The sequence below is a fragment of the Lygodium microphyllum genome, chromosome 3 (assembly GCF_053477565.2).
Source record: "Lygodium microphyllum isolate KBCC chromosome 3, Lygodium_microphyllum_v1.1.10, whole genome shotgun sequence".
NCBI classification, from domain to species: Eukaryota; Viridiplantae; Streptophyta; class Polypodiopsida; order Schizaeales; family Lygodiaceae; genus Lygodium; species Lygodium microphyllum.
Window position 1 is genome coordinate 106,814,558 of NC_141137.1, and position 20,199 is coordinate 106,834,756.

General features: G+C 40.5%; 1 protein-coding gene across 1 annotated transcript; it reads left to right on the forward strand.

Annotated features, from left to right (window-relative positions):
* Positions 1-7,241: 7,241 nt before the first annotated feature.
* LOC148038717 (uncharacterized) lies at positions 7,242-13,174 on the forward strand. Its single transcript, XM_087674513.1, has 3 exons — positions 7,242-7,578; positions 7,770-8,074; positions 12,845-13,174. Exons 1-3 carry the CDS (start codon positions 7,387-7,389, stop codon positions 13,008-13,010), a joined length of 663 nt encoding a protein of 220 aa, XP_087530639.1. The 5' UTR covers positions 7,242-7,386; the 3' UTR covers positions 13,011-13,174.
* The last annotated feature ends 7,025 nt before the right edge of the window (positions 13,175-20,199 follow it).

The window sequence follows — 20,199 nt, forward strand, 5'->3', positions numbered from 1 at the left end:
GGTTCAAATTTAGAATGTGAGTAAGACAAGTATCAGTGAGCCTTGAGGCATAGTGTGTGTGTGTGTAAGTGGGAGTGTGAGTGAGCGTGGGAGTGATTGGTTAGTGTGAGTGGGTGATAAGTGATAGTTGAGGGAGGATGAGTGAGTAGGGATGAGTGTGGATGAGTAAGTGGGGGATTAGTGAGAGAGGTGTGAGTATGAGTAAAGGAGAAGTGAGGTGTGAGTGGGCTTGTATAGTAGTATGTGTAAACTCTTCTTATGTGTGAGTGAGGTGTGGTGGCTCAAATGGGAGGTGATTCGAATGAGTGAGGTGCAAGTGAATGAGGTGGTGTGAGTGAATGAGCTAGGGTTGAGGTGGTGTGAGTGAGAGGTGGTTCAAGTGGAGTGGTGCGAGTGAGAGAGGTGGTGCGTGTTGGGGTAAAAGGCCCTTGGGCTTGCGCATGTACAGTGACTGCCCATATTTTTTATTCATATATATATGAAAGTGCAATAAGGCTGTCGTAACATTGTTGACAACACCTACATTGTGTGTGCTCTTCTCTCCCGCATCTCATGTATCCTTTTCAACTGGTATCAGAGCAGGTCCTTCATGAGCACTTTCCGTCCTTCCTCGACATCTACATGAGGTATGAGAACTTGCTTCTCACTTAGTTCTCAGCCATTCTTTGACATGAACAGCAGGGTTTCATGAAGAGGTAGCCATAGCTTTCATCATTGAAGCTTGTTCTCTTTACCTCTTGCTTGGACTTGTCCTAGGGTTGTGTAGGCCTTCATTGGGCTCTTGCTCATCCCCTACCCACCCTGATTTGGCCCCTCAAGTACATCAGCATCCTCACGTTTTATTTGCGCCTGTTTGAAAAAATGGCTCAAATTCACTCTTTTTGTCATATCTCGGGCATTCGGAACCCGATTCAGGCAAGGTAAGAGTCTAAGTTGGGGTTTTGGCATGCTCTAGACACGATGGTGATGTTGGATTTACCAAATTCTGATGATAGAATATTTTGCAATAGATTTCAGGTCTGATACAACATGTATTTGTATGCCTATGGCCTATGTGATGCTTCTATTGATATCTATTGATATCGGATCACTTGTGGATGTTATGCCTCTTAGTGAGACACATTTGGAGCTGATTTAGCTCAGCCATTAACTATTTTGAATAGTCCTAGATCTGCTGTCCAAAATAGGATAGCCACCTGTTACTTCAATTTTACGCTTATAGGTCTTGGCATTTGATGCCCGATTATGCCCAGTTGGTGCCTACATGTCTAGGAATGTATACATATGAGTTGGCACTTGATTTGAGCCTGGTTTGAGCATTATTTTACTCAGATTTGGATTGTTATTTGTTGTGGAAACTTCAGGACTGAGGCTATTTATGCTACATTTGGATTATGCCTATTGGTCATCACGGGGTGCTCCCAGCTACTCGGTATGATGTCATGATGTATTTGGACTATGCCACATGTCTTGTCTATGCTCTGGAATGCTTTTGAGCTGAGATTAGAGCTCGATTTGGGTTTGAATGTCACTTCTTTGCAGCTGGCATTTCATCTATGACATGGTTTATGCCTAGGCTACCCAACAGTACGGGTTATGATGTCTTGGTGAATGCTTTATGCTTTGGTTATGGGTGGCAGTTATTTGAGCCTCATCTCGACACTCATTTGAGTATCCCCTTGAGTAGTTGGACATTGACTTGGCCTTTTTCATTATGATCTGGCTTTTTCCATTACGACCTTGGATGCTATATGGGATTTTATGCTCTGATTATGGATCTTGATTATTAGTTGGATGCACTTACAGGTATTGAGCAGTGAACTGCTCCCTTGTTTTGGCAATTACCTATTGAGCTATGATTGCTCATTGCAATTGATATGTGGGATACTTATTGATCAGTGGACTTGGATAGTGCTTGGGAGTTACAGTTATGGCCATCTTGCTTCTTTGTTGTATGTCATCTATGCTATTTGGGTTGCTATTGTCCGTGTATGTCACAAAGCAGTTGATCTTTATGGCCACCCATGTATGCACATGGTCTGCTGCTATGTATTTTATAGAGCCTTTTATCTGGATGCTTTTACATAGATATTTGGGCTTTTATTGGAGCTTGACTCTTGCAAGTTTATTTGCCACCTGCCGTTCTTGGCTGGACATGTATGTCAATACATGGTATGAGACACTGCAAAGTTATGTATACTCCTATGTTTCAGGGATGCTTATGCATTTACGGCTCCAAGGAACGCTTATGCTTTTATGGCTACGAGCTACAGTGGTTGGATATGTCATGCTTTTGTCTACTAGGCTTGTCCGTGTGGGAGCTTTTGCATCCATGGTTGATGCCTTTTGTGTTCTCCCCTTCTAGTTTGGATGAGTCCCCTTTGTAGTATGCTATGATGACTTCCAGCTTTTCTAGTCATGTAGACAATCCTCTTGATGAGCTTGTTCTCTTTAATGAGAGTTCCCATAATTCTTTGAGCTCCTTGGATGTATTGGACAGCCTACTTATGCTATTATAGAGCAGTTGTCCTCTTCTATAGGTTTTACAGGTTTTGTTTGCTTTCATTGTGGAAAGATAGGGCATGTGAAATGTAAATGCTTCAAGTGGATTAGAGAGCAGAAAAGATTGCGCTGCACTAGACATGAGAGCAGAGTCAGTGATACAGTAGGTGAGACCACTGTTGATAGTGCTATGGTGCATGTAGTTACCCATGATGATGCAGTTGAGCACTCCTGGCATCGTGTTACCCTGCAGATTACTTGCTGAGTGATACGGCCTATACCTTTGATTGGCTTTTAGATAGTATGGCATCTTGTCATGTTACTCCGCATAGAGCTTGGTTCTCTTCTTACAAGGAGGTTGACGGATGTATTTCTTTGGGCCTTGAGCAAGATTGTCATGTTATTGGTATAGGGGATATACACTTCATTCCTAATTTCCATACTATCAATGATATCCATATTTCTCATGCTGACAAGGTAGATGAAGTCCTTTGTCCCCTCAGCTCCAGCTCCCTCCCCTTGTTATGTTACCTTCCCTCTCAATCCAACAAAGATGACTTGTTGGTTCTGATAAATCATCCCATATTTCAGATTAGTTGACTCATCAATCAAACTCTCCAAGATGTAGTTTTGAAGTTTCCTCCCTAGTAGGTGCACTATATCTTGTCACCCTATAGAGCATATGACTCCTCCAACAGAAAGCGCCTACATCCAAACCAAGTTCATGATCTATTAACTACCTCCCTTTGTATGTCCTTCATCAACAGACATTGTTTATCATCACCAACAAGCAAGGGTGATCTTTATCAACAACCCCTTGAGTAACTAAGCTTTCATCTGAATCGGATGGGGATGTGAGCATGGGTTGCCCTCTGTATCTATCAAAAGAGTGTGAGACAGAGGATGGGACAAGTGACCATTCATTTCCCTTCAATTAATGAGAGGTAAAATGTGTGGAATGGAGTGTTGCACACATGGGTTAGGCCTCTCAATACACAAAGCACAATCTATTTGGTGCACAACACTATAACACTCCATAGACTTCCTTCTTGCACTGTGTATTGGCACAAGAAGGCAGGATGTGCTACTGCACCATCAACTACACACAAGGTATACAAAATTCACACAAGTACCATGAGGAATATATCAATGGGTTTCAAGAACTGGCTTGCCCTCATGTATCTATCAATAGAGAGTGAGATAGAGGGGGGGACTGAATGTGACTGAATTTTTTCCTTCAACCAATTGAGAGGTGAGGATTAAGGGACCTTAGGACAATTGGCAATCAGGTATGTTCTTGTTTTCCCTTGCACATATGGAATGGGCCTCTACCACCACCACAAGACACGTCACTCTATTTTGTGCATTGCACTATGAGGTTGCCTAGCCAATCGAGTTGGGATGCACGAATGCACCATCATTTACACACTCTAGCACACTCCCCCTAAGCCTCCCCATCTTTTCGAATTCTAAACCAAGTGTAAGATATGGGTCCTTCAATATCTATTGAGCGATGTGAGTAATTTGGGTGAGTGACTAATGTCTCCTTTCAATATGAGTGTCCCATCCCATTCATTTCAATATGGTAGTCTCCTTTCAAGATTGAGAGCAATGTGCTTTGATAATGACAACTTGCCAGCCTTCATCGATAGTGCTACCTCCATGGGTGTCACTACATGGTCTTTGCCATGTGTACCCATGCTATGTTGAGTTGTGGTGCCTCCTGTAGTCAACTATAACACCTCGCACTGTAACGATTATCTACTTTGACCACTTGCTCAACGAGCTAAGTGTTTCTAATCCTACTCTTGTGTATCTATGTGTATATTATGTCTTAAGTTTGGGGACATCAAGGTCCAGTTGTTTCTTAGCGTGTAGGCCTTGTAGGTCATCATCACTTGATCTAGGAAAGTCATAACTATATAAATGCGTCCTTGTGCGTCCATCTTACATAAACCAATGCGAATATCCTTTATACTTGACTAATTGGAAATGTTTCTTATCTACACCCTATTGGGGTCCTTGCCCCACCCATCCATAATGTTGTACCCCTCTCCCGAGGATTTTCCCTTTCCTTTTTGTAATTTTTCTATTTTGTATGTTTTCCATGTGAATGTATCCAAAGTTCATCAGCATTAGAATCTGATCTCACAATCATGTTTGTCCCTTTGAATTGGACACTTTTCCCTTTTATAGCCCTCTATTCCAAGCAACGGTACATAAGTTATTAAATTTTGAAGGATTTTACATGAATCAAATGTGTTTTCATACAAATGTGCCTTTTTTACATCAGAATGGAGATTTGACATGAGAGCCGTGACCTTCCCTTTCCCTTGGACATTTTTCCTTTTTACAACCTATTAATATGGTGCATGGATTGGTCATTATTAATTTTTGTGTGTTTGCAGGTATTTTTTGCTTGCATTTTTGTCATTTTTCTATGTGAACACGACATATTTTTCTCAAACCTAGGTTTTGACTTGGCCATCCTATTGGGCTCGCCCAGTCAAACATTTTTTCCTTTCATCGCCCTCTGTTTTATTAGACGCATTTGTTGTTATTAATTTTTCACTGTGTTTTTGGATGCCTTTTTTGATATTTTTCTATGTGAACACCCTTTTTGATGCCAAACACCTCATTCGGTTCATCGATCTTGTTTCCACTATCACCCTATCCACTTTTTATTTTTTCTATGTTTCCATCTAACGAATGGATTTTCAAATTTTAATTTTTTGTAACTTGTTATGTCTGCCGACCTTGCATCTTATGTGAACGCTCGTATTTTGCCCATGCAATATCCCACTCCTATCATTGTAAATTAAATTTCCCCTGCCCTACTGCACATAAGCGCAAGACGATGAGGGTGGTTGTGTCTTCTCTTAAATTTTGTTCTCAAAATTTAAAAAATAAAAAAGATAAAAATAATAATTATTATTATCCCTTTAAAAATTTCAAAAACAAAAATATTTTTTCATCCACCTACCCCTATAACTACCCACTCCCCCTCCTCTCTCCTCTCTCTTTCTTTTTTTCTTTCTTTCTTCCTTCTTTCTCTCACCTTCTTCCCTCTCTCTCTCTTTCCCCACCACCTTCTCCCTCTCTCTTTTCCTTCTCTCTCCTTCTCTCTCTCTCACCCTCCATACAATCTCTCTCCCCTCCTACTCTGAATCCTAACCTGCCTCCCTATCCTCCTCCTCTAACACCCTTACAGGTATTATTCTCCATAGTTGCTTGTTTCAAATTAATTCTTCACCATATTGATGTCGAAATTACCTTCTTACATGGTCATTTAGAAGACAAAATCTAATATGTCTCAACCACCAAACTTTGTTGATCCAAAATTTCCTACACATGTCTATCTACTACATAAAACTCTTTATGGCCTAAAACAGACACCAAGGTAGTGGTACACTTGTATTCATTCTCACTTAATACACCATGGCTTTCAGGAGCTAGAAATAGATCATAACATTTATACTCTTCTTCAGGGCAACACCATCATTATCCTAGGCCTCTATGTTGATGACATTCCCATTCTTACCAACTCTTCTCACGCATTGTCCAAAGCTAAATCTATTATATCTTCATAGTTTGCTATCACAGACTATGGTCCTATGCATTACTGTATTGGCATTGAAATTGAATAGTCACCCAAATCCATCAAAATGCATCATTATACCTATATTATGTCTATTCTTTCCCGTTACTCCATGCTAAACTGTAATCCCATGGTCACTCCACTTGCCTAAAATCTCCAATTGAATCCATTCTTATCCCATTCTCTTTCATTTGACTAGGCTCATGAAATGGAGACTATCCCTTATATGGAAGCACTTGGATATCTTTGATATCTAATTACATGTACCCATCCAAATTTATCTTATGCAAGACACATTCTCTCCAAAGCCATGCATCAGCCCACTTATGAACATTGGAAGCAGCTCAAACGGGCCTTATGATATCTCAAGGCAACATCAAATGTGGGAATATGTTTTACAAAAGATAGCAATGATTTTCGTTTAAGAGCATATTCCAATGCAGATTGGGGTGGTGACCTTGCTATCTAAAGATCTCTCACTGGTTTTATCATTGGTCCCATCTCTTGGAGCACCAAACAGCAACACTTTGTAACACTTTCTACTACTAAAGCCGAACATGTGGCATGTAGCATGGCTGCCTGGGAAATAATTTACCTGAACAAAACTCTTGGAAGATATCAGTTTTGGATATCAGCCTCAGCAAATTCCAATCTTCACTGACAATAAAGCATCAATCTTTGTCATTCAAGAAGTCTTAAACTATGCATGATATGAGATATCATTTTGTACATGAATTAGTTGAAAATTATAGATAGGGAAGTATTCTAAGAGGAAAGAGCTTCACGCCTCTTTATATTAAAAAGACTTATTTAACATTAAAACTTTTTAAAAAATTATCAAGCCCTTGTGTTAATGTTTAAAAATATGTTTAATAATTATTAATATATTGAATATTTATTTAAAAATAAATATAAGTCAAAAAGAGCATTGTTCAAGGCCACTTTCATTTGAAATTTCCCTAAAGGCGGTAGGAAAGGTTAACCCTTTCTTGTGAAAAACTTTGAAAACTTTTTGAAGGGCAAAACGCCTTTAGATTCGCAAAACCAAGGCCTCGGACTCAGGACTGACTCTATAGCCGCTGGTCACCGGTCTTTTCGTGTGAAGCAAACAAATGTAAGTAGTTTCTTCTCATTAAAGAGACGAGAAGACTCTTGTAAAGGTGTTGGAGAGGACTCCGAGGAGCGAGAGAGAGAGAGAGTGTGTGTATAAGCAGAGAGTGATCTGTTTCTCGTGAAGTAGAAGAGAGTGGTGTGCAGGAATCGGGGGGGGGAGAGAGAGAGAGGATATGGATGCGGAGGCTCTATTAGGTGGCCTTGGATGGTGGTGGGTAGTGAGCGTATCAGTGCCATTTGCTCTCTACTCAGTTCCCTTTGTGATCGGGAGCTTCCCTCTCTACAAGCACCTAACCCTGGCTGCCTTAGCGGGTCGCTACGACATCGCGGGTCTTCACATAGTGGACTACACGCGGCTTTGGCAGGTAGGACCAGCTACACACACAGTATCATACATACATACATACATACATATATATATATATATATATATATATATATATATATATATATATATATATATATATAGAGAGAGAGAGAGAGAGAGAGAGAGAGAGAGAGCGCGGCTTCTGACATTGAGATGTGATACGGGCTGCTTCTCACGGACTTTGCCCAGGTCCACGCGTTTTTAGGGCTGGTTTACATGGGGGTGGCTCCCCTGCAGTTCAGCGGGTCCTTGAGAGGGCGGAACCTGAAGCTGCACCGGCAGCTGGGGTATGCGTTCGTGGGGGCATCCACAGTGCTGGGCGTGACGGGGTGCACCGTCATGCTCGCCCACAGCGAGTTCGGGAGCGTGGGGCGGGCCTTTATGGGCGCCGCGGGCGTCTTCCACCTGCTGTCCCTGGCCATGGCCGTCCTCTCCGCCAAGCGCAAGCGGATCCAGGCTCACCGCCGCTGGATGATCAGGACCGCCGTCACGGGGTAATACCGCCGCCTTTCTCTCAATCTGTTCATGTGTAGCTTGCAATTCTGATTTTAGAAAGATACCTTATCTTTAACAATGTTGCTTCGTGGAGAGCATTACACGTACTAGGAGAGGATGTTTCTTGAAACCTCATTTGACATCTTTTAATCTTTTAATCTATACTTAGTTAAGGAGAGGTGGGGGCGGGTGCCACGTGGTAGCCCCCACCTCCCCCACCAAAAAAAAAGAGAACACGGGGGCGGGTGCCACGCGTCCCCCCCCCCCCCCCCCCAAAAAAAAAAAAACGGACCCACCCAGTGCGAAGCGCAATCTAGGCGTGGGGGTGTGTGTGTGTGTAAATCAAAGTAAGAGAGAGAGAGAGAGAGAGAGAGAGAGAGAGAGAGAGAGAGAGAGAGGGACAATGGGAGAACAGAATGAAGGGGGAGGTAAGAGATAAGGGAAAATGATAGAAAAACAAAGAAAGAATATAAAATATTGAAGATAATAAAATATGTTTAAAAACGTTTGCCATGAAGCACCAAATGTAAGTTGGCAGCATTAGACAAGGATTAGGGGACACTCAAAGTGGTGATCTAGGTTGCATGCTACTAAAGGTATAGTCAATCAATGTGAACAAGGATGCAATGTACCATCATTTATAAAGATCCTTAGTAAGTAGGCCAAGTGGTAAAACTTGCATTCAAGTGTCTTTGATGGGAGAAATTTACCTTTTGGTGGTTATTTTAGAGAACATTCATTATGTTTGGGGCAACAAACAGTTGCATGATGGTTGAACACTACATGGCAAGCTAAAATAGCAACACGTGCAATAAGGTGGAACGATAGATAGCAAAGTTATGCTTTGACAACCAACAATAACATGGATGATAGGTTTTAAAAGGAGAACATGAAGTCTCCATTAAGGGACGTAATGTAAGGAGCTAAGCATTGACTAGCAAGTCAATGGTTAGCTGTAATCAATAGGTTTGCCATGATGCCCTATGGAGGCTCCAAGCAAGAGACACAATAGGAGCCAATTACTAGAGAGCATGCTAAGAGCAAGACTAGACCTTGTGTGTGTGTGTGTTGGGGGGGGGGGGGTGTGCGAGAGATATCTGCTCTCCTCTCCTCTTCTCCTTTCTCTAATTTATAAAGCATCATGACACAATCAAGGAGTGTGGCAATACAAGCATGGAGCTTGGCACCACAATAAGGCCCAAGAGACAATCCTTCTTCACGGGCATTCAAGGGATGTAAGCTTCTTGTGGTTCCATAGGCTACATCGAGGTGTGCTTGTCATGAGAGGGCGAACATAGCTCTACCTCTTTCTCCCTCCCACCAAGGAATTGCCTAGATTAGAGCTCTCAATATCTGCAAATGGCATAGTGAGTATGAGAGCCTTGGACTCGAATTCCCTCAATTTGGTTGTCATTTGGACAAGAATATTGTTAAAAGAGTATGAGCTAAGCATCCTTGTTAATAGTTTTCCTCCATTTGGTTTTGTCATGCAGACAAGAATATTGTGGAAAGAGTATGAGCTAAACATTCTTGCTAATAGTAGTGAGCATATTAGGTTATGCTTCTCCAAAATCAAAGCCACTTGGCCACTTCTTTTTTATTGAAATCTATTCCACTCTATTTCTTGTTAAGCCTTTCCTTTGCTAACATATAGGAGTTGAAGACTTGTCTTGTCATTGGGAGTTTGAATCCAAAGTGTTTCTATATATTAGCATTGATTGTAAGGGCATATGTTGTTATACTTGTATGGTGAGTCTCCTCCAAAAGCTCACCCTTGGTTGAGAAGGCGAGTCTTCTCCAAAACTCACTCTCATTTGACTTGAGTTAAATGGCTTACTTTTAGATTTGCTTAGTTAAGACCTATGTAGTTTAATTTAAGTTTACTTTGTTGCCTAGACTTTCTCTTTTTAAAGGGAAATATTGAGGGAGCCCTTACTTTTTTGAATTAAAGCAGCGCTAGAAGCTCTCCTTGAAAATATAAAAGCAATGCTCCCATGCATGCTCGTGCATACCTATAGCTTCTTGAAGCTTCTCAAAGAGTACGTGAATGATGCAAAATGAATAGAAATCTTTATTTGCACAAAGTTCTTTGAACTAGATGTGTAGGATTTGAACAAAAATTATGAAATTTAAAAGCCCATGTTCCTCCTAGAACAACTCAAGGACGTGTGATTGTAGCCATAGAACACCATGAGAGTGACTTTAGCGCAAAATCCTTAGGACACACCTACTCACAAATCTAGGGTTTACACATTGTAAGAAGGCCTATTTGTTAGAACTATCAGCCCATATAAGTGCATTTCATTCAAGAAAATCTTAGAATGTTTGTGAATATAAGGTGCCCAAGTTGTTGCACAATATAATGTTCATAAAGAGCACATTAATAACACCTAGTGTGGTTAGTAATTGTTGTGATTGTAAACTACTCTTAGAGACAAACTTCAAAGTCAATGATCGGGTCACAAAAATTACAAGTTGTGCTGTATCAGTGCAACACGACTATAAAGGTTAATTCACAAGGGTATAATCCCATAAAAGCATGGATGTGATCCCTTGGATTGTGCAATGCGAGCGAACTCATGGCTTCTTGCAATGCATTTGATAACAATCTTTCTTTAATGTAAGGCAACATTTCATTATTCCAACTACATTTTTGTAGTCTAGCCACCAAACCTTTTACTATAAGTGCATGTCTAACTTAAATGCATACATGTCAAGGATATGCTTTGAATCATTCATATCAATATTGCTATTGTTGGCAACTTGCGATTCAACTTTGTATCCACTTGTGATGCAATTCTATGATAATAGGAATTGAAATAGAGAGTTGATTTCTCAACTCATATGCCCTCTACTTAAGATTTGTTGTGTTATTCATGGACATTGATCTCTATTAAAAGATTGATTATAATTTGGTGACAAGGTTCCCAACTTGAAAGTTGTCTTATTGCATGTTGCTATATACTTTGACATGGATCTTTATGAATACCCATACTTTTTCTCTACAGAAATAGCCATTTTAGGTTATCAAAGCTCAAATTTTGTGCCAAAATTTTCAATCTTAGGCGATCATTGTAATTTTTGGGGCTCAAAGATGACCCTACTTTTTGCTTGACTTGTTCGAGGACCTAGATTTTAAGAAGTGAAAATTTACACAAAACAAAAACATTGTTCATGGATCTTGTGAGTTGTAGCTTAGGCCATCACTTCATGAGAGGAGATAGAGGAAGAGCTGCACTTTCCCTCTCACAACATGTACACCCAATATAGCCTATGAAGACATGAGCATCTTACCTTCCTTGAATCCCCAAAAATTAGGCTTGGCTCTTAGACCCCGATGTGATTTCTAGCTCCATACACGTGTTACCTTGCTCCTCAATCATGTCATGATGTTCCACACATTGAAGAAGGAGAGGAGAAGAGAAGAGAACTAGGAGATAGATGAGAAGCTCTCACACTCATACTAAATACCTCACCCTATTATACTTACTCTCAAATTCTCTCACATTCTCCATACACACACACATGAGAGATGGAGAGGACAAGATAACAAGAAGCTAGTGTTTGCACTAGCAAATAACAAGGAAGGTGTATAGATTGTAGTGTTAGTACATTATGTAGTAAGTGGCTATAAGACTAGTTTCCACTTGCTATTGTACATTGCTAGTTAGTTAGCATACACAAGCTACATGTGACTAGCACATTAATGTGTAGACAAGGTCCATGCTTCATCTTAGCTTTCTCTTAGTGATTGGTTCCTTTTGTTGCATCTTTGGATGGAGCCTCCATGAGCTGTGCATGGTGGGCCTATTCGTTATAGATCAAAATTGGCTTTGCATTTCGACTAGCAAGAAAGGGATAGCAATAGCCATAACACTATTGCTAAATTCTAGAATAGTGTGAGGGGAGTCGAGGCATCAAAGGTTAGGACAAAGAGGTTGTTTGTTGTAGTGATTGTGGGTTAAAGAAGAAGATGATGACATTGTTGAAGCTCAATGATTGGGAGATAAAGAATGGTTCCCCCCTTTTGTAGAGTTTGGTGAGATGATGGATAGCAAGTTCAAAAAATTACTCCATTCAAGGTTGTGATAAAGGACATAACTCACAATTATCAATGCTAATTATGCCATTGAGCATCTAGTCAGAGCATTATAAATATTTTGAGTACTTTGTCACCATCTTTACACTATTTTTGAGAAGATAAATTTGGCCACCTTCTCCTCTCCTCCAACATGTGGAGCATCATGGCATTATTTAGTCTTGTTTAATTGAGTGGATCACAATAACCTCCTTAAAGTAGAATATCTCTAGACCTCCTATTGAACCTTTGAAATTAGAAGATTGTCATGGAAGAATTCAATATCATTTTGTTGTTTGGGATATGTATGTTAAATGTTGGAAAGGGGAATATCTCTTGTAAAGTACACAAAAATCTATAAGTTCGTTCCCCCATTTTTTGTTTGCATCAGCATTGAAAATCTCATTTGAAAAATATTGGCATCAATGTCAATCTACTCCTCTTTTTTCTATGATATAATCAAGTCTAGGCCATGTACCAATTATTGGGCTTGTGAAACATGAACTCTAGCACAAAGCTCATGATGTCTTATGTTAATAAACATTAGTACGAGTGAAAGAAAGCCAGTTTAGGTAGGAACACAGTTAAGTTGAGATTTACAATGTTTTGAATCTATTCATTCCAAATCTTCACTAGTAAATGCTCAAATAAATAGCTCAATCAACCTTTTTCCTTTTATGGATTGGAGCAGGTATGCTGTGATTAATGCTCGAATTGCACTTATAATATTGCAAAAGGGTTTCGATGTTCCCATCCTTCTTGCAGGTGACTATTCCATAGTTGTTGCATGGGGCATAAGTGTTGCCTTAGTTGAGATGTATATCTACATGTATGTTAGAGAGAAAAAGATTGACTAGATCAACTTCAACCTGCAATGAATGCAATGAATCCCCACATATGCATTGATTATTTCATGTTTTGTGAGAATCTTTCTACTATAACCTTGGTGGAGACATTCATCCACATATATGAAAGACAGAACAAGATTGGCTAGCTCAATATATTTCTCATGTTTACATTCCTTTATTTTTTCAACTTGTAATAGTTGTTTAATGCAATGAATCATCAATTGTGCATGGATTGTTGCATTTTATGTGAGTTTTTTCTAATATATCCTTCTTATTTGGTGCACCCTATTTTTCAATCTCCTTGAGATTAATCTAACATTTCAAAAGATCATTTTAATGCCATTGTGAAAGTACTCATTCAAGTGGTATCCCAAGATGAGTTAAAGTAATGATTCAAAGGATGTATTTTGAATCTTGTATATGGTAGAGAGATCATTATTCTCTTCTATACTTTAAATTAGGGAGACTATTTCAAGTGGCATATTTTGAACATTGTAAATGATAAATCAATCATCATGTTCACAATGTCTCCCTTATAATTTGAAGAATCCCTATTTGTATTGATCAAAGTGAGATATAAAGCTTAGATGTAAGATTGAATACTATACCCAAATAATATTTAAAAAAAGCAGAAAGCCAAAATAAATTTAATTTCATATAACATATTATCAAGAGAGAAAAAAAAACATAAGATGGATGCACTTGTAGTGACGCTTACGATCATCAAGGGAGGGAGGGAGGGAAATGAAATAAGGGTTGATAATTACCTAACACACACACACACACACACACACACACACACACACACACACACACACACACACACACACACACACACACACACACACACGAGAATGATGTAAGGGTTGATAATTAAAAATATAGTAGTTTCACCATGTAGTTTGTCTAGTATAGATGGAAGGTATGAAGGCATAAAAGCCACTACACCATGCGTTGTTTGAAATGTCAATGTAGTCAAGATCTTTGAGAGTAGAGGGTGTTATGTAAGGGTTGATAATTAAAAATATAGTACTTTCACCATGTAGCTTGTTTAGTATAGATGGAAGGTATGAAGGCATAAAAGCCACTACATCACCATGCGTTGTTTGAAATGTCAATGTAGTCAAGATCTTTGAGAGTAGAGGGTGTTATGAGAGAATGGAGCTATAGGAAAGAGACTAAATAAATGCATGTAGAATAGTGTTTTTGCATTAGTGGTAGTGTCTTTTAATAGGCTTGATACATGTTAGTTAGGGTTCTATTCAAAGCTTTAACAGCCAACCAATAATCACTACTCTAGCTCCCTAATTAGGTGGATGCACCCTTTGATTTTCCACACCTCTTGATGGCTTATTAGAATCATATTCATTCTCAAACTCTTCAACATTGCATCTATACTTGCATCATTATCTTAGTAGCTAACCACCATTTATTTCTAAAGTCCTCTTGAGTTAATTATTAATCAACCCTTGTATACTCAAATATGCAATAAGCAATATGACAAGTGCTCTTGTGCTGAAAGAGCACCCTTCTCTCGCGTTGTGCTAGCCCAGGTCTTGCACAACATGAGATGGGGGTGTGGAAAAATCTCGATCGCCCCCCCTTGCGTTGTGCCATCCCCAGTGGGAGTCACACAACACAAGGGGGGGCCCCTCCCAATCTTGCACCCCCACCCTCACGTTGTGAGGTCCTCCTCTATCCCATTGGGCATCACACAATGCAAGGGGGAGGCCTCCTATATTGTGACCCCACTATCCTGTTGTACAATTTCCTCTTCAGTGGGACCAGAGCTGCATAAGGTAAGGATGGGGGACCTCCTAATGTAGTGGCTCCCCACCTTCACGTTGTGCGGTTTCCTCCAGCCCCACACAATGTGGGGGGACTCCTAATTTCGGGACTGATTGCACTCCTAATTTTGGGACCCCCCACCCCTCACATTTTGCAGTTTCCCCTGTCATGCACAATGCAAGGGGTGACTCCTAATTTTGGGACCCCCCTCCCTTGTGTTGTGTGAATTCGGTCTCTTTTATCCCATATCTATAGTTTTTTGCCCTTTCCTCATTGGGAGTTCTAATACTATATTTATACTCTTTTGTAGACATGGCTAGAATAAAGCGAACCGCGAGGGTAGTATCGTCCAGAGACCCACACATTGCAGAGCAGGGAGCATCCTCTAGGCAGAATGTGCAAGATGATGCATTGGCCCCCGACCCAAGCTCGTAACATGGTTCTAGTTCTAAGAAGAGGATGACCCCCTTGCGCAGACAAGAGCTCGTCGTAAGCGGTACCAACAACATGCCTTAGTCAATTGCAAATATGCCATTTACCAAGACTGTTAAAGGTATATGCAAAACAAAATACGTGGACTTCCACTGGTATGCCTTAGCATGAGATTGCTTGCATGAAGCCGCCAAGGACTTTATGGTAGAATTTTTTAGGACTCCTGCATTTTGGCAGCTCATGCCCATAGGGTGATAGCGATGCCTAGGGACTTCACATCCCTCAGGTTACTCAGGTTCAGATATGATAAGTTGCTGATCCCACAAGGCATTACAGACAAGAAGATGAAGGGAATTTTAGAGATCCCTCCCCTCAAAAAGAGTAAAGAGGTGAGGGTGACTGATGTCACACCCTGACACTCCCACAAGACAAGGCTAAATGCCCAGAAGGTTGCCCAAGAAGAAAGGGAGACTCATGAGATGGAGGCCAAGGAGAGAAAGGTTGAGAGAGAGACTGTGCAGAAAAGAGAAAGGCATGTTAGCATGCATGAGGACAATTGTGAGGCATTGAGATGCTGGGTTCATTTTTTGATATTGTCTTGCCTTTAAGAAGGCCACACTAGCAGCCAGTAACTCAGTGCCATCCGCTTTAGCGAGAAGGATATTTAAGGCCTCTCAAACCTTCAAAAGGAGGTAAATGATCGTGTAATGATTGCAATCTTAAGTTATTGTGAAACTCTAAAAATTTTGCATGTTTTTCTCATATTCATATGGTATAAATCTTACTATTTATTTGCTTTTGTAGCTTAATTCTTATAAATCTTCCCTCTGATGTTCAAGAGAAGGTTTTTATCATAGGTTCTCTCCTATCGATAGTTTTGACCCAAGAGAGAATATCGTATCTAGATGTGTGCCTGTGATACCGAGATTGCAATTTGGATCTCATACAATATTTATGGCATACCATGAAACATAAGGCCTTTTTGGTATGTTTCTTTTAAGTTATCTGATTTTTTTAAAAAAATTGCTAGACTTTATTGTCCTTCTTGCCTTGTAGATCTCATTGGAGCCTGAATGTTTATGATATTCCCACATGGGGATGCTTTCTAGCCAACTCAATTGAAGGATGCCATGACAATGTGAAGCAGTAAATTCCATGAGAGGGAGAGGGAGAGGGTGAGGATGAGAAAGAAAAGCACTAACTGTGTTTTCCTTTACCAAAATAGTTCTTTAGAAAAGCTAGTAAAGGGCTTTGAGGCAGTGGTTCAAGATCATGAAATATTGGACAACATAAGAATTATTCTTTGCAGAGTGCCAAAGCAGGGTGATGGCCATAACTGTGGATGGAGAGTTTACTACAATGCAAAAATGCTCTTGGAACATGTACTTGGGCAACAAACCAACAATGCAAGTTTACCTTTTTTTTATTTAACCCCACATAGCCTTAAAAAATTTATACTTAGTCTCATTTCTACGATTTTATGCAGGGTGAGCACTTAGCAACTTATATAGATGATGACCTTCTTCTACTTAGAGCAGAAATTGTTGAAAATCTTACCAATTGTACTTTTCAACAAAATCTCTCAATACCACTTGCGTATGACCCTTCAACTCCACGCTCAGAACCCCAAGTCGGAATGCCATATCCCCATCCCAATGCCATTGACTTAGATGATCTGCAACCCACTTACGACACTGACTATTTGGACATTTTTGATATAGAGAGGATGCAAAGATTGTATAGTATTGAAATAAAAAATTACCCTATTGTACATATTCCAGAGCTTTTGTCATCAAATTGCCATCATTGAAAATGGAATTCAAATAGTTTTTGTATAAATTTTTATCCTTCTTATAATTTTGCATTTGTATTTTCATTTTTACTATCGGATAAGTTGAGGCAAGAGGAAAACATGTGTAGTGTGAATGTCCTTATATAAAGTACTTCTGTATTTTGTCTAGGACACTTGCACATAAGGTTCACCATGATTCATGCTATTTGTAAACATGTAAAATATATCTTAGACAATGTACTACACTTTTGGATTACATATTCTATTTACCTTGTCACCATTTTACTTGAACAAATAAGTAGCAGGGATATTTAGGTGCTCATTCGTTAGGTCCATTTGCACTTGACGTAAAGAGATGTTTGCCCTTACATTGAGCATTGTTAAGAACTTATCCTCCAACAAAACCTCCAACATCATCACGGGATTATCAGCATCATCTTGTAAGTCTTGATCAATTGCCACGATCTTTCCATTCACATAATGCCATCTCATGTAAATATAAAGTCAAAATATAATTTTGTGATGCAATCATATATTTGTAAACAAAAAATTTTCGTTTCACTTTGAACATAATCCCACACATGTTTTTAATATCCTAGCTCTGACCTAGAAAGTCCATACATTTCTTCGATTTGCATACGAACATTGATGTTGTTTTTCGAACTTCCTCATCATTTAAAAAATCCATAAAAATTTATAATGATATGAAGATTGTGATTTTCACTTATCTTCTAGCTACATTAGAGCGTAGATATATTTAAATATATGCGCAAATCTTTAATCTATAAGCTTCACACGTTTTCGCTTTTGGGATTGGCCACTCTACACTATCCAAAGTTGGGTGTAGAAGAGGGTTGAGAGATCCAAATCTTGTTATGCTTAATGGTGCATTGTAAAACTTGTCATTTAAAAAAACACCCCATCCTTGGCCAATGACCTGTTAGAGGTTTCCTTGATTTTTTTCCTTGATCTTTCAACTTTGAAATCCTTGATTCACCCCTTGTAGGTGTCAATGAATTCACTTCCACGTTGTTTCTCTTTCTTGTCTACAACATAAGCCAACTATCAATAGAGATGGTAGTAGGAATCCATCTATTGTTATCCATATTAAAATTGTTGTAGTTTGTTAACCCTCAAACGAACAAGGTGGAAAAGATGGAAAATCTAAAGTAGAAGATAAGGCCAAGGCAAAAGTGAAATAGAAGACGAAGGCACACCAAGAAGAATCTGGAAACACAAGAAGTGTAGAAAAATCCTGAATCAAGGAAAATGGCGCATGAGAAAAAGCGCAAGTCTATATTGTTTTAAAAAAGCACAAGGCACACCATGGTTTAATTTAAGAGTGCCGGGCTCTCACCCGTGTAATTTGTAAAGGTAAATGGACGGTAGGAAGGAAGCCAGGATGATAGGAGGACAAGGGGAAAAAGGGCCTAGGCCATGGCCAGCCATGTAAAAAAGGGGATAAGGGGATGACCGCCCAAAAAATGGGATTTAGGGTTTTGTATATAAAGTTGAAAAGTGAACGAGCAGCTCATTCTTGTGTGTGGCCAAAAGTGGGTATCCTCTTCTTCTTCTTCTTCTTCTTCTTCTTCTTCTTCTTCTTCTTCTTCTTGCTTGCTTGAGCTTGTGCTTGAGAGAGGGAGTGTGAGAGTGTGAGGGAGTGAGTGTGTGAGGGTGAGGGACCTAGGAGGAGAAGCTCTCCATCTTCTTCTCTCTTCTTCTCTTCTCTTCTCTTCTCTTGTCTTACTCACAACAATGGAGCTTGGAGCGTGGAGCTTGAGAATGGAGCTTGCTTGAAGCTTGCACTTGGATCGTGGAGGTACCGGAGTGCGCAGGAGAGGAGGTAACTCGATCGGCATGGAGGTAAGCTCACTACACCCGTAGATATGGATGGCGCATCGGCTATGTGAGAGGTAGCCATTAGTGCTTGACTTGGAGCGCTTGAAACAATAAGTGGTATGTGGATCTTGGCGGTTGAGCGAAAGCTCCCACATTTTGGTTCCGTTGCCGAGATAACAGATTCAAACCTTGAGTGCTTGCGCGCTTCGAATCGAGCATCAAAGTAAGGGTTTTCCCCCCGAACTGGTGCTTGAGGTAGATAGGTAGGAAGCCAGGGAGTTTGAAAATGTATTTGATCTCCTTAGCAAGTAGGTTTTTGTTATTTTGGACTTGGGAAAGTATGATGGAGTAGTGTAGGTATTTTCGTTATGATTTTTTCTTGCATTTAGGAAGGATAGGAGCAAAATATTGGAGCAAACAGTAGGGTTTTCTATTGCCGTATAACAAGTTGAAATAGGGAAAAGAATGGCTAAAAATGAAAATTTGGGTCAAATGTTAGTAAGGGAGGCAAGAGTAAGGTGAGTACAGGCCTGAGCAGGGTGATAAGGGGCCAGGAGTGGCAAGAAAGGCCACATTGTGCATTGCAGGGTTTCAGGAGAGCAGGAGGGAGGGAGAAAGCTTCATCGCGTGGATCAATTTCGATCTGGCCATCCAGGAGTTATTTGCCCAGCCCATGTAATTCCACACCTTCCCCTACATGAGTAGATTGGATCTGGAGGTGCTCAGTAGGTAGGAAGCTCTTTATCGCTCAGCATGACGAATTCTTTGAAGTTCGGCAAAAATAGCGTCGCGCTCGGCCCGTTCGAGTAACGGCGATTTCGGGCCGAGTCCCAGAATCGGCCCTCGGATAGCCCGGCCATTTGGCCCACTACACTCGGATGCCTTTCACTCGGTCCATGCGAGTGAAGCATTCGGACCAATTTTGAAGTTCGGCTCTCGGCCGTACCCCACTCAGACAAGTTGACATTCGGCCGGCCGAATTCACTACTTGGCCCTCGGCCAACCATCCCGCTCGGCCCCGTCTGAGCGACCCGATTCAGCCCTCGGCCCGCGCAAATCTCAGCCCTCGCACAAACTTTATTCAGCCCTCGGCCCGTGCGCCTTGGCCCGTTTGAGTCACCCACTCGGCCCCTGCAATTCGGACAAGTTGGGCCGAGTATGGACTTCTCCAAATTTTCTAGAAATTTGACCAGACCTAGCTAGAGCTCACTCGCACAACTTGTCGCGAGTCCTCGTAACACTTAGAACTTGATTCTGGCGCAAGGAATAGAAATCATAAGGCGCAGCCGCTTAGCAGCTTGCGTAGGCTGTTGTGAGACCTAGAATCCTAGAGACAACCCGCTGAAC